The 14,876-nt window shown below is 36.9% G+C and overlaps 1 protein-coding gene across 1 annotated transcript in view; it reads right to left on the reverse strand.

Annotated features, from left to right (window-relative positions):
• Window positions 1-14,876, reverse strand: part of MTMR7 (myotubularin related protein 7) — a 34,858-nt gene that overhangs the window by 500 nt on the left and 19,482 nt on the right. The window contains exons 8-13 of the mRNA XM_032224348.1: window positions 12,307-12,416; window positions 11,396-11,521; window positions 7,640-7,689; window positions 6,108-6,308; window positions 4,739-4,870; window positions 1,025-1,151 (exon numbers count right to left, since the gene is read on the reverse strand). Coding sequence (XP_032080239.1) covers window positions 1,025-1,151; window positions 4,739-4,870; window positions 6,108-6,308; window positions 7,640-7,689; window positions 11,396-11,521; window positions 12,307-12,416 — 746 coding nt within the window. The remainder of the gene's footprint in view (window positions 1-1,024; window positions 1,152-4,738; window positions 4,871-6,107; window positions 6,309-7,639; window positions 7,690-11,395; window positions 11,522-12,306; window positions 12,417-14,876) is intronic.

Here is a 14,876-nt window from a genome sequence, read left to right on the forward strand (position 1 = left end):
ACAAAAAACAAGAAAATCCATTGGCCTGTTAAAAATATATCCAAATTATCAATATGCAGCTGGGGCCTTCCAGGTATTTCTGAATGAGACTTCCATCAATCCCAGCCTACCTACCAATAGTGAGGGAATTGCTTTGTTCCCGTTCTATAATTTCCCACCTACAATTTGTCCCAGAAATCAAGAATAACCTTCCATGTCAAAGAGAGACTTTAGAAAACTGCAAGTATATAAATCTGCAGTTTCCTTGGCTTGCTTGCTGTATTCACTCACTTATCATTTACATCATTGACTAGTGCACCACCCATCTCTCCTAGAGGTAACAGAGTCCCAAGTAAATCTAGCCTTGCTGCTTTTTCACTTATCAGTCCTAGCCAATCCATACTAGATTTTGTAATCTTCTAGTTTCTAGGCATTTTTCCATGTTCATGGAGCATTTCGTACCATTTATAACTTGACTACTCAACAAAATTGCACAATAATGAAGAGAAGGAGAAGTAAGTAGGAAATTCACTCATTAGCAGCTATTATCATGGTAAAGGAAGGCCTGGAGGAACATTGTCCTTGGGATCGCAATGGGTCAGACATGACTTCACAACTAACAACAAATCATGGTAAAAGAAATAAATACCTGATTCAAAACTATACTATAGAGCAATGTTTCTCAACCTTGGCAATTTTAAAATGTGAGGACTTCAACTTGTAGAATTCCTCAGCCAGAAAGCCTCACTGGGGAATTCTGGGAGTTGAAGTACACATATCTTAAAATTGCCAAGGTTGAAAAATACTGCTGTAGAAAGCTCCAGATATGGAGTGGAAGAAATATAATCCTCTACTCAATGCTTCAGCTAGAAAACCTTCAAATATTACATCTACCTGTAAATAATACCCTAATCAACTGCATTGATGTTGAAATATACAGTACTTGAATTGATGCATATGGCAATGGCCAATCACATACTCAAAAGATGGGGTGAAACAGAGCAATATATAAATTTTATAGTTCTAGAAAACCAATTATACATACCTCTTCTAATACCACCAGCTCCTCCTCCAACTGTTGTGTTTCTTCTTTCACAGCCATCAGATATTCTGTAACAGACTGCCTTGGATGGAGTCCCTTTTCAAAACGGTTATACATTCCACTCCAAAATCTGGAAAATAAAACAAGATTAAAAAATCTATAGAAATCTATACAAAAGTCAGTCTCATTTCATTCAACCCACAAATTGCACTGCACAGTGTAAAACAAATTAACACAAACTTCTGTGCCAGGGAACATTTAATGGGAAAGAGAGTCTCTCAGCTTTTAAAATTATCACATATTGCTCAGATTTTCATATAGACCATTTTTCAGCACAGAAGTGTGAAAACACAGATCTTTATTTCTCAGAATATTCTGACTGTAAAAAAGATTTTTCACTTTGGCAAAGTGAATCACATGTTCAGATTTTGAAAAATGAAAATTGTGCAATTTTGTAGGATTAAAGTGCCAAATGCTATCTGTGTAAGCTTAAATAACATTAAATATAATATTTCACTTTACTGAAGTCTGACGAGCATGAGAATTTTGGTAAAGAGAAAATCACTCTGAATGCAAGAGTTAAGTCAATTATTGAAATGAGAAAACCCATTAGATTGGCATTTTTTCCATAACTGATGTAACGCTTGTACTCAGAATGACTTTCAGTCCGGGGGGGAGGGGGGGCAATAGAAATTCTGCATCAAAATTAATAAAATAGCCAGCGCCTATCTTATTTGTTTTTTGATGCAAATATTTTGTTGAAGGAGTAAATATTTCCAAGAAATACACATGTGAAGCCTTTCTTCCTAAACTTCCAACATTAAGCAATCCAGCTTGCCAAGCTTTATTGCTGTAATCAACTTTAGGAATTCTCATTCCATTGTTCAGGATGTGAAACTGCCTAATGTTTTTTATGTTAGTGTCATGTATGTTATTTCTAATAGACACTCTATAGGCCACACAATCATTTCAAAATGCAAGTAAGTCAATCAACAGTCCTTGGCTGATGAACTTCAGATAATGCTTACACCATAGCAAACATATGTAAATAAATTTGCAAGAATTTATTCACATCAATGTAGATTTTACCTAAAAGAGTCAAAAGACAATGTTAGAAATGCGTTGGACATTTCAGAATATTTTCAACAACACAATAAAAACAAGCCACACTGATTTCCTAAGAAGCAGACAATTTGAACTGGGCTTTCTTATTCAAGTTTTTGAAAGATACGGATTTTTGTCAGTGTGTTTGTAGTGTGACTAATATTTTGAGACAACCCAGGAGCACAAATACAGGACACAGAGGTTTGTCTTACAAACAGTGGTACAAGACTTATATATACAAGGCATACAGGACATATATACTGTATATATACATACATGTTCTAGGCACAGCTAGGCAAGCGGAGAACTACTATGAAGATAATACATGAGAGAGTTACACTAGGAGAGGCGCCCTCACGTGGCCTCTCTTATATAGATAGCTTCTTAAAGCAGCAATACTTCTGCTGACTCATCCTCATTTCATCATCTTAAGTTACAGCCTTACATTGGCTGGTCAGCTTTAAATCATTGCTCTGACAATTTTAGAAAATTTTATAATACGGGGAAGATTGATTTATACTTTGCAGAAAGCACAAATGATTGTTAATTGAGATTTAAACCAAACCTTGTGAATTATTTAAAGAAGGAACAAAACAGGAATGCCACTGTTCCCTCTTCTGGGTTTGTTGTTTGTTTGTTTGTTTTTGGTTCTTGAAATACTTATAGGACAATTTGAAACAGAAGAACAAGTGAAGGAATGTATGATAAAGAGCCTAAATTTGGTTATAATATACAGATGGAACAACAGAAACATATGTGCTTCAAAAGATTGAAATTTACAATTATTTTAATTTTAACAAGGATTTTTATAAGATCGGTATACATCACCAGATAAATTGTCTAGAATGGGAATGTATACTTCAAGTTTATATTGGAAATGTGAATTTTATATATTTTTTCTTCCTTTTTTTAAGAGTATTTTTTTCTTTCTTGAACTTTTAACTTTCTCTTTGATTTTTTTCTTTTCTTTTCTTTACTTTGTACAAGTTTATATTAGCTTTAATCCTCCTTTTAATTTTTTCATAAAATTATATTTTCAAAAGTCTTTTGAAAGTGTAAGCAAGGGAGAAGAAGCTATGTTACAACAGACATGTTATGGGCAACCTATGTGAGGCTGAGCCATCATGTTACCTAATTCCTCTGAACAGACTTAGACTACATCATTGTAAGTAGATCAGTGGCAGGGTTAACTAGAAGTCACACTTGGATAAAGAGCAGAGCTGTCTGGAAAAGTGAGGAACTATTTTAAGAGGCTCTGTAACACTGTAAGGTCTAATGATAATGCCAAACCTATCACACTCCAGTTTCATTCTTAAAAATATATGGATGGCTTGGTGTTAATTTTAAAAAGCAGATTTCTTTCCATGAATTACAAAGAAATAAAAATCACAATATCTTGCAAATGTATTTTTAATCTTTTTTTGTATTTAGTAGAATCCCAGCTTCCACATTAATGATAATAGCAATAGCAATAGCAGTTAGACTTATATACCGCTTCATAGGGAAAGCCCTCTCTAAGCGGTTTAGAGTCAGCATATTGCCCCCAACAACAATCCGGGTTCATTACTAATTCTGAGCTAAGAAAGAAAACAGATTGTGTTGCGTATTTGTGTGTGTGTGTTTTCATAGATTTTCATGGGTGTAGGTATGCTGGTCTTATTGTATTTGGGTCTTTTCCTGTGTAAGATTGAGATTGTCTTGGCAACATTTCAGTGAGGTCTCACTCACCATCTTCAGGTTGGTGTTTTCGGCTTCGTGCTTGTGCGAGTAAAGTGTGGGTTGGAGCTGCTGTCTTTCTATAAATCTTGGTGTGTGTGTGTGTGTGTGGAGTGCTGGCTTTGTTGCTGTAAGTGGTTGCTTGGCTGTGTAGTTGCATTCTGATTGGTAGATGGAGTTGATGTTTGTAGATTGGTCGGCTGTTTCGTATCATCCTGTGTGGCTGAGGTGCTGGCTGTGCGTCCATTGTTCTTTTGTGTTGTAACTACCTGGGTGGTGGGTGGGGTTCGTTTGTTGACTAGGGCTGGTTTCCAGATGTCTTGTAGGTGGGAGTTATCGTCACGTTTATTCATGTTGTACAAAAATCAACTCCATCTACCAATCAGGATGCAACTACACAGCCAATCAACCCACTTACAGCAACAAAGCCAGCATTCCACACACACACCAAGATTTATAGAAAGACAGCAGCTCCGATCACGCTTTACTCGCACAAGCACGAAGCCGAAAACACCAGTGTGAAGATGGTGAGTGCGTACAGGGTTGAAGATCTAATGCTTTTATCTGGGCATTATTTGAAATTTATAAATCACTTTTCAAGGATGGATGTTAACAAAATTCCACAGCAAATGTGACAGAAAGTGAACAAATGAAACAATTTTACAAACCCCTATCCCAATTAAAAGTATCTATCTTATATATTAATATAATTTATCTTTTATTCTACACAGTGATGTGTTACACTTTCACAGCAAAGGAAGAGGAATTGGGGAAGGTTTGTGACAGTTAACGTCAATCTCACAGCTATTTGCACTATATTTGCACAATCTTGAAGTCAGAGACAGTTGTTAGCTCACTTAGTCAAATATTTTATAAAACAATTCAGATGCAACTTACTTGTAGATAAAATGGGAGGGTGCTGATTGTGGATGAAGGGTCCTATTGTGGTCTTCACGATACAGAGGGTTCAGATAATCAGCACGATTCTTCCATAAGTGAGCCCAAAGTGAATATGTCCGTTCCTGAATTCTGAGGGACAATTTATAATAAAATTCTATGAACTGCATTTGCTATTTCCCTCATCCTCATATTGAAAGACTCCATGAGCATGTCAAAAGAGTAGATACACATTTAGGAAGGGTAGAATTCAACTATTTGAAATTAGATAATAAAAAAAGCTAAGCTTTCCAGATGTTTTAGAACCACAACCCCAGTGGATATGGCCAGTGGCTAAAGAATTTAGGGACAATCTCGGCCTACAGAACTAAATTTCCTAATACTGCATAGAAACCATGGCATTCTATGAACACATGTGGCCTGAGTAATTTTTTGTTTTGTTTTGTTTTAGCCTATCTTACAATATTTGGGGTCATCCGGCAAGAATAATTGTTAAGAGATTCAGAATTGATAAAAAGAAGCATTTTGTGGTGTGACATAAAAAAATTAAGGAATGGGGATTCTTTTACTACCATAAGATATGAGGCTGGCCAGTGCCTGTGCTCTGATCGAGGTAGGTGTAACATTAATACATCTCATTCTGTAACTGATTCTGTGAATTAAATAGCCAAAGAACCACAGTCTACTGTTCTTTGTAAATCAATAGGTGGTAGTGTTGGATTATTCTGGGCAATAGAAGGGGAGCCATGCTCAGCGGACTTGCTAAGGAACTAACCAAGCTTTATTTAATTCCAACTTTCTTGGCTTTTATCCTCGTAACATTCTAGGAACTATATTGTTTGATGATAAATTTCTGACAGTAGCAACTGGGATTTCATTTAATTAATTTAAAAGACTATGATGAAAAAATTAGAAACCCTAATGGAAAACTCAGCCAATTATCAGACAATCATAGCTATCCAACTGAGACTGTTTTCTTGGACTCTCTACAGTTATGTTTTATATTTATCTAAAAGGAAAGGTCAGTTCTCTGATTTTCCAATTTTCTTTTAAAATGAGATTATCATTTTATATTCGGTGAATTCAGGAGATGGATTATGCTTCAGACATCTTCCTTTCAAGTAAAGCAGTTTTTGGATTCTTTTGGTTGCAATAAATATTCAAGGAGATGGATCTTTTATTCTTTAGTAGTATTTTTAAACTGATTTTATTTTATTATTATGTTGGACTTTTGATATATAACCAGTTTGAAACAAATGAACAATTTTCTCTTATGTATTAGTTAAGATTCCACATGGAAGCATCATGTTTATCAGAATAAAGGGTTATTCTGGTGTACCATGCATATATATTTTAAAAAGTATCTTACTTGAGCTCCTGTCTTTCCTTCTGATTATTACATAAGAAGTTTCCAAACTGGCAGGAATATATATGATGTTGTATGTGGATCAAGAATCTTTCGTTGAATTCAAAGGCACAAGGAAACTGTTCCATAAGTTGCCAAACACACTCAATAAATTGATCGATAACTGGTGATATCTCCTTTGGGTCTCCATCTAAATTGCCATACCTACGTCAATGTCAGGGGAAAATATTAATTCACAACTGTTACCTTTCTGAAAATCTGGGTGTTGGCACAACATCTTCCATCTTAATTGTCAGTTCTATTATTTGCTTCATTTGCGGAATAAAATTTTCTAGAGCATATATATCCATGTCAGTTAGAAGGTAACCATAAATACTGTATTTTTCAGAGTATAAAATGCGCCTTTTCCCCCCTAAAAGCGCATGGAAATGTTGGTGCATTTTATACACCAAATACAGCCATTTTGGGTCTACCAAAGTTCCCCCTCCCCCCGCATCATTTTGGTAAAAAAACATCACATTTTCCACCAGTTTTTCGCAAAAACAGGCATTTTTGCCTTCCCCCAGTCCTGCTAAAGCCTGCAGAGTCCTGCTAAAGCCTTACCTCTTCAAAATCTTGATGTGTCTTATACAGCGGTGTATCTTATAGTCCGAAAAATATGGTATGTCAAAATGACATATGCTATATGATATCATCATGCAACTGCTGCAACTGCATACTTGTGCCCTGATGAGTGATGGAAGTACCAAAGCTTGGCCCTTATGTGATACCATATGTCATTTCCCTCCTTTGCCTGTCCCCTCCTCCCCAGGGGTTCCCATAGCCAGCTAAAGCCTGCTAATAGCTAAATGGATTTTACTCATATATTGATTAGTTCAAAGAAAGAAGATTGGGCTCATATATCACCACAAGTGGCATAATATTATTTGTGTGATTTTCACATTGGTTAATGTATGAACCTGGCCACTGCACTTTATAAGTCAGAGTTTATGCTTAGATTTATGTGTGAATTAGACTGATATGGCTTTTTAAACAAACAGTAAATAAGCCTAGAAAGACTTTTCAAAAGTTAAATCAAAGTAAATGTCATTACAAAAAGGGCCAGTTATACTCTGACAAAGGCTTAAAAATGAGCCTTTACATTTCATATCATTTCTAATTACATTTCACTGTACTCATGATGACATATGGTAGTTAGGTTGGTCTAATGATTAAGGCACAGGAATGGGGTGGGAATACTCAAGTTCTAATCCTCCCTTACACCCAACACCAAAACATATTGGTAACTCTGGTCTACCATTATCTCTCAGCCTTATTAAATGGTACTGGCCAACCACTTCCAAAATATCACTAAGAAAACTACATAAGCCTGTCATGTAGAGCCAAGAATGACTCAAGTGACCACAACAAGAATATGATGCCATCAGGAATGTTCCATGGTCAATATTCAGTATTCAGATGTTCATCTGATGTTCTCTGGCAGCAAAGTACCTGGTTGCCACTTCACAGAACCCACGCTAAAGAACCATGCTTACCTGTGATTAAATTTATGACCAAATGAAACCCAATCTTTATCAATTAATACCTGAAACAAAAAAGTAGCATCAAAGGAGATTATTGAGGTTTTATAGAGAAGCAGAACATTATTTTTTCTTATGATAATTAATTGGATTATTATAAATAATCCTGAAATTTCACAATCAGAAAAAGCAGAATGGCACAACTTATTGTAGCAAGCTTGCCGCAGTCGTTCATCATGGCCAACTTGCCACCTCCAAGTTACTGCAGGACAATTTCACATGACCAACTTGAGTTGACCATGGTGAGTTGGCCACACTGAGCTGTTCTAGACCCCAGAAAAAGGGTATGTTTTATCAGGGACAGTAATCATGCTGTTATGAATTTTAGAAACTGATTGGCAGCCTACTTATATGGCAACACACAATTTTGTTATGATGGAAATTTGCTATCCATTTATAGAATAATTCTTAACACCCTGAGGTTCACATTATAATGTTATATGGTTTTTGCTCTATGCTCAATGCTAACATTATAACCATAAATCAATCAATGCTACAAGGTTATCATTATTATAAATCAATTTATAATATTTCTTAATGTTATCTCCCCATGCCACACTAACAGAACACATGAACACAGAACACATGAACAATGACAGAGAATCTAAGTTTGATGGATTTGAGTCATCATAGCCTTTTAGAGAAGCCAGCTGCATGGGAATATATCAGGGAAATGTATATCCGTATTCTCAAACCAGGTTCTGAGAGGAAAGTCATAATTTATGTTTCATATTAGAAAAAGAGAAAAGATTATTCCTGCTTTTATTGGAAAAAGAATTATGGGTTAGAGAGAAGACCTGGTTCTTCCAGCAGGCCTGGTAACCCCAGAGCGGGATGGCTTATGTGATCTGCTGGGGTGTCTGTGTGTGATTTTATTATATTATACTATATTAATTTATTTGTTTCTTTTTAATAGTTTTATTGTTGTAAATGTGGTTTTATATTCGGTAAGCCGCCTTGTGTCACCATGGGCGAATAGGTGGCAATATAAATTCAATAAACAAACAAATAAAATAGGAAAACATATCAAAATAGGCAAGAAATTTAGTAAGATAATACTAATCTCCTTTGGATGAGTTCAGAGTGACAGGACAAAGATGGGTTTACATTCCAGGGTTCTAAAGGAACTAAAGGCGTATGTGATCTTAGAACCACTAAACCAGTGTTTCTCAACCTTGGCGACTTTAAGTCCTATGGACTTAAACTTCCAGAATTCCCAAGCCAGCTGTGAAGTCCATAAGACTTAAAGTCTCCAAGGTTGAGAAACACTGCACTAAACAAATCTTTCAGAACTCTTGGAGCAAGGGGGAAGTGCCAGTGCACTGGAAAAGAGCTGATCTGGTTCCAATGTTCAAAAAATGGGGGAAAAAGCGGAACCAGGAAACTACAGACCAATCAGCCTGACATCAATACCTGGTAAATCCTAGAAAAGATAATTACAGTGGATTGAAGAGCACCTAGAAATGAACAAAATGATTAATAAAAGTCAGCATGGGTTTATTAAAAGCCTTCATTGATAAAGTGGATCAGGAAAAAGCTGTGGATATAGTATACTTGGATTTCAGGAAGGCACTTCTGAAATTCCCAGCCTACTTCTTGATAAGATAATGCAATGTGAGACAGACCACCAGATGGATTTGCAATTGACTGACCAACTGCATTCAGCGTTCAAAATAAATGGATCTACGTCTACATGGAGAAATGCATGAAGTAGGGTATCTCAAGCACTTCAGCACAGTGCTTTTCAACATCATCATAAATTATCTAAATGAGGGTGTAGAAGTGGAGCTTATCCAGTTTGCAGATAACACCCAGCTGACGGGGAATTGCTAACACTCTGAAAGATAGACTCAAGATTCAGAAGGATTTTGTCAGACTTGAGCCATGATGGCGAACCTATGGCATGCATGCCACAGGTGGCACGTGGAGCCATATTTGCTGGCATGGCAGCCCTCGGCAGCTTTCGGCAGCCCTCTGTTCCGGCAGCTGATTTTCGGCCTTCCGGAGAGCTGTGAGAGGCCGTTTTTGCCCTCCCTAGGCTTCAGGAAAGCCTCCAGAGCCTAGAAAGGGCAACAATCCCCCCCCCCAATGGGAGAGTCGTGCACGCATGCGTGGGGGAGTTGCTCACACATGCGCAGGTGGGGAGAGCATGCGCATGTGATAGCGCGCGCACACACATTTTTGGCACACCTTTAGAAAAAGGTTAGCCATCACTGGACTAGAGCAATGAGCCCTATCCAATAAGATATAGTTCAGTGGTGAGAAAAATAAGGTCCTGCACTTAGGCAGGAAAAACCAAATGCACAGGTATAGAACAGGTAGTACATGTCTCACAGGTAACTGTGTGAGAGATCTAGGTGTTTTAATGAACCACCAATTAAGTATGAGTCAGCAGTGTGCTGCAGCTGCCAAAAAAGCCAATGCAGACCTATGCTACATCAACAGATAGTTAGCATCAAAATCATGAGAAGTAATAGCACCACTCTATCTTGCACATGTGAGACCACACTTGGAATACTCCAATTCTGGTCATCATGAGATAAAAAAGATGCAGAGATTTTAGAAAGTGCGTAGAGAATACCAACAAAGTTGATAAGAGCCTGTACCATATGATGAATAATTAAGGGAACTAGGTTTGCCTAGCCTAATGAAAAAAAGATTGGGGTAACATGACAGCTTGCCTTCCAGATTTGTAGATGCTTCATTGCTGGAGGTTTTCAAGAAAATATTGGACATCTATTTGTCAAGGATCGTATAAAGGTTTCTGCTTTAGGCAGGGGGGATGGACTAGAAGACCTCCAAGGTCCCCCCCAGCTCTATAATTCTATTATTCTAAATACATGCCTGGCCTTTTGCATCCACTTTGGCCTTACATAGGAAACTCAAAGTTAAAATTAGATTGCAGGTTAAATTAAAATGTTCAAGCTTCAACTACTAACAACTAGTCTCTGTCTCTAGCAACTCTGACTAGCAATTAACTAGTCTCTGTCTCTTCAATGCAGTTCCTTCCTATCTATTTCATACAAAGGCTAGCATTCAAGATTTATAAAAGAATGCAGAATGTTTTGAAATTCCAAGATCTCTTCATAAACAAGATAATGGAAGGGGGAAAATTCTGATTACTATTTAAGATGCATTTACTATATACTATACTATAATATTATAAGAAATATGATAGAAATTGCTGGGGTGGGAATGATATCCATCCAATTATTTGGGGTGATAGTAAGTTATGCCAAATGCACAAGTGTCAGTCTTTCATTTTTGAAAATATGTATCCCATCTATTGAAGCTAAACCTGCATCCATTCTTGGACCAGATTTTTTTTTCTTGTAGTCCACAAAGCTGCTCTTGCTTTTGATCTGTCCACCATAAATTTGTGTATTCCAAGACAGTGAACTGGTTCCACTTGCCTTTCACCAGAACTTAAGCAAGAGTGCCAGAAGTGCTTCTATGTAGGGGCAACAATGAGAAGCACAACTGCTAGCTACACAGTAAATCATGATTGCTGAATTGAGTCTACAGTTGAAAATGGACCTCAAATATGGACTTCCAAAAATGTGGTTCATCATCTCCAAAAATGTGGAAGAGAAAACCTCTGGAAATTCACTAAATAGTTTGATATTATTAAAAATTTATTTCACTTTAATTCCATTAAAAATGAACTCACAACTTATCCATTTTTCTGCTAATTAAAGCTGGCTCGCTTACCATAAATCCTTTTATAGTTCTGTAATATGGATCTAATAGAAGGCTTGCTACAGAGCAAACCTGAGCAGTTCGGTCCCATCCATCTGAACAATGAACAAGAACACTGACTCCTTCTTCTGCAACAGCCTAAAACAGAAAGAAAGAAAAGAGGAATGTATCTTTGATTCCTATAGAAAGGAAAATGATTGAGAAGAAGGCATAATCTTAAGTATGTGGAATGTCAACTCTTAGCATCTCAAGGTAGACCTGGAAATATCTCTGCTAGAAACCTTGGGTAGCCATTGTCTGTCAAATATGAACAACACTCAACTGGATGGATCAATGATATGAGTCAGTAGGAAGCTCTATTTCCAATGTTGCAGCCTATGTAATACACAGTAAAAGGCTTTTGTACATAGTGAATAACCGTATTTTGCTGGGTGGAAATATACCATGAAACCTTTTCTTTTCATCATCTCTTTCCTTGGAGAAGCCGCCAATGTGTCACTATGACTTGCCTTATATCTCACTGATACTCTCTACTATTTCTCTGCACCTTGGCCTTCAGCTTCTTTTAATTATGAATGTGCTTCATTTCCAGTTGCAGCATTTCATTCTGACAGTACAATACACACTTATCCAAGCATACATGTGACATTTAAGAAAGAATCACAAATATCAGGAAATTGACATCACCAGTTACACTAGACAAAAATAGATTCATGGGTTTATGCCACAATTTGGCCAACACTTCTCTGTGCAGTATCTAGTATCACATCCAGCACTGTGTAATCCTATAGCCCAGAGAAGCACAGATTTGGACCATATTAATTTTATTCCATAGCACATCCCTGCAAGTGGAAGAAAATCAAAGATTTTGCATTACCTGAAATGGCACGTTCCCATTTTCATTTACAAAGCATATATTGTACCTTTGTGATAAAGATGCCCGCATCCATAATGGCTTTGATGTGCTTCAACCAGCCTGAATTCTCTAGCCCCCACAGGAAATCACTCATTGAAGGAGATGTCAGCTCACAGACTGCAAAATAAGCCCATTTCAGCAGACTAGAATGTTTTAAGTTGCTAATTTTACATGGTAAGTCTAGCTTTAAAAGGGGGGGATTGATTTTCACATACATGTTAGTCACTTGTTTGCTTCATGACTGATTTGCAAGCATGACCAGCCATTATATACCAGTTTGACCTCTTGCATTGCTGCAAGCCATATGCTTTTAAATTCTGGGGGAAACATGTATTAAAATGTCCCCAGAATGAAAAGGCTATGTCAACAGATACTGAATTAAGGACTGCTGTAATCATGGTCTCTTCATATTTTAACCCAGTAGGTGTTTTGTCCTCAAACTAGGACTAAGTTTATCTTCAGCAGGGCTTCGGCTCACTCATATCTGTTTTTAAGAAAGCAACTAAAAAACCAATGTTGGAAGAAAAGGTTCAATTAAACTTTCCCTCTCTGCCACTTTCTTCTTCAAAAATTACAGTCTCTTAAACTGGCATTTCATCTTAAAAATGGAAGACAAAAGGGAACTGTACAGTTGTGTAACCTTGGCCATTCCCAGCTTGCTGACATGAATAGAAAAAATATTTCTTGGCATATAGGAGGAATATAGCCATCAAACGCTCTTTCACATCAAACTGGATGCTGAGCCATTCAAATTGGTGAGAAATTTCCTACATACACATCTGAAGGTGTGGCAGATCCCTTTCCTATAGGCTGCAGAAGGGTTCCAATACCCAACCTTTATATCCAGATCTGGTAACCTTAGATTAAGTCAATCCAGATATGCCTAACCTGATGTCTACATATATGCCAAGCTGTACTTATCCCCTGTGGATTGGAAAATTAGGAATGTTGGAGCATCAATACATCTGGAGGGCATCAGCCTAGGAGGGCCAATCTTATCATTCAGTGAAAAGAGTGATTCTTTGCACTTGATCACAAAAAGTATGTTCAAAACGGCATCTCAGAGAACCCTCATGATAGTGGACTGCTGACAGCAAGAAGCCTGTCAAATGATTAATGCATCTACGCAGATGGGAACACAAGCCATTAGCAGCTGGATTTACTCTAAGACTGCTTACCTCCTGTTTGCAAAGCCTAAATAGAGTCAAAATAGAGGTTTGTTCCCATATCAGAGTTAATATTTGCTTTCCACTTGACTGAGCAAAGACCACAAAGTCCTAAACTGCAGTCCTAAACGTCAAATCTAAATCAGCCAGGTCTGATATCAGTAGCTGACCTGGAGTTCAAAAGTGAACTAATTTAGTGAGGAATTCAGTTACTAAGCAATGTCTCCATTAAAAGCCATTGGCCTTGTAATTCTTATTTGCAGAAATTTCCATAAGGAGGCATAAGATGTCCTAGACTTGTAATGATATTATGTCCTTCTTTCCTCTTATATTGAATTGCTTTTTTATCTTATTCAATTTCTATTTTATTCTTGTTTCATATTGTTTACCCTATCTTTAATTAATTTTTATGTGGTTTCTAAGTCTTCATTTTTAGGTTTGATATGATTATTTAATTGTCTTTGTTGTGGTTGGGCCTTGTCCTTGTGTTTTTAACCCTGGTAATTAAATAAATTGGAAAAAATACATTTGATTTGACACATTGCCATTTTAGATCTGGCTTTCACCATTAATAGTACAAAAGGGATTGGCAGAAATGAGAATGTGGGCTGATTAGACAAGAACAATAAACAATGTGTCAGAAGGGGAGGAAATAAACCAAACCTTCTATAAGCGAAGCTACATACCATATAACTTTATTTCTTTTTCCAAAGTAGGATGAGAAGGGTAAAAGAAAAGGGTAATGCATATATAATAAGTTAGCAGAAACTGACCATCATAGCAATTATTAGAATGGTATGTAAATATTCTGCATTAAGGTATACATAGTTTTAAAATTATGGAAGAGTTGCTTCCAGATGCAAGACCAGAACTGCTTAAATGCAGTTATGTCTTTCTTCAGGATTCCAAGCATATATGAAAACAGATGCAGACTCATTAGAGAGTTGCATTAAAGTCACATCTGCTTTAATAAGTTAGATCACCACACCTGGTTCAATGAATCAGATCTTTAAAACAGCTACTAATTTTTCAAGTTAATGAGAAACATTTCTTCAGAAGTGTTTTTTTTCAGTGAGACCGGTCAATCAAGGCAACCTTGTCTACCCAAATATGGGACAGAGCATACTGCTTCCACTTAAACATTTCATCTTTTCCCTGGTATAACCAACGAAGCAAGGAGAGCCCATGGCTTAGAGGTTAATATATCTACCTAATATGCAAGTAGTCCAGATTCGAATCCCAGAAGGGTACAGCTAGCTGATGAGAGTTAATAGCTTGAAATAGATCTATTCTAGCCTTCCTTTATTTCTGTCGGTAAAATATAAATTTAACACAAAAAATTCTTCTGAAGCATTTTCAAAACATACAGAGCCGATTATACAGACGTTTCTCTAATGTCACAAGAGGAAGG

The sequence above is a fragment of the Thamnophis elegans genome, chromosome 9 (genome assembly GCF_009769535.1).
Source record: "Thamnophis elegans isolate rThaEle1 chromosome 9, rThaEle1.pri, whole genome shotgun sequence".
Lineage (NCBI taxonomy): Eukaryota > Metazoa > Chordata > Lepidosauria > Squamata > Colubridae > Thamnophis > Thamnophis elegans.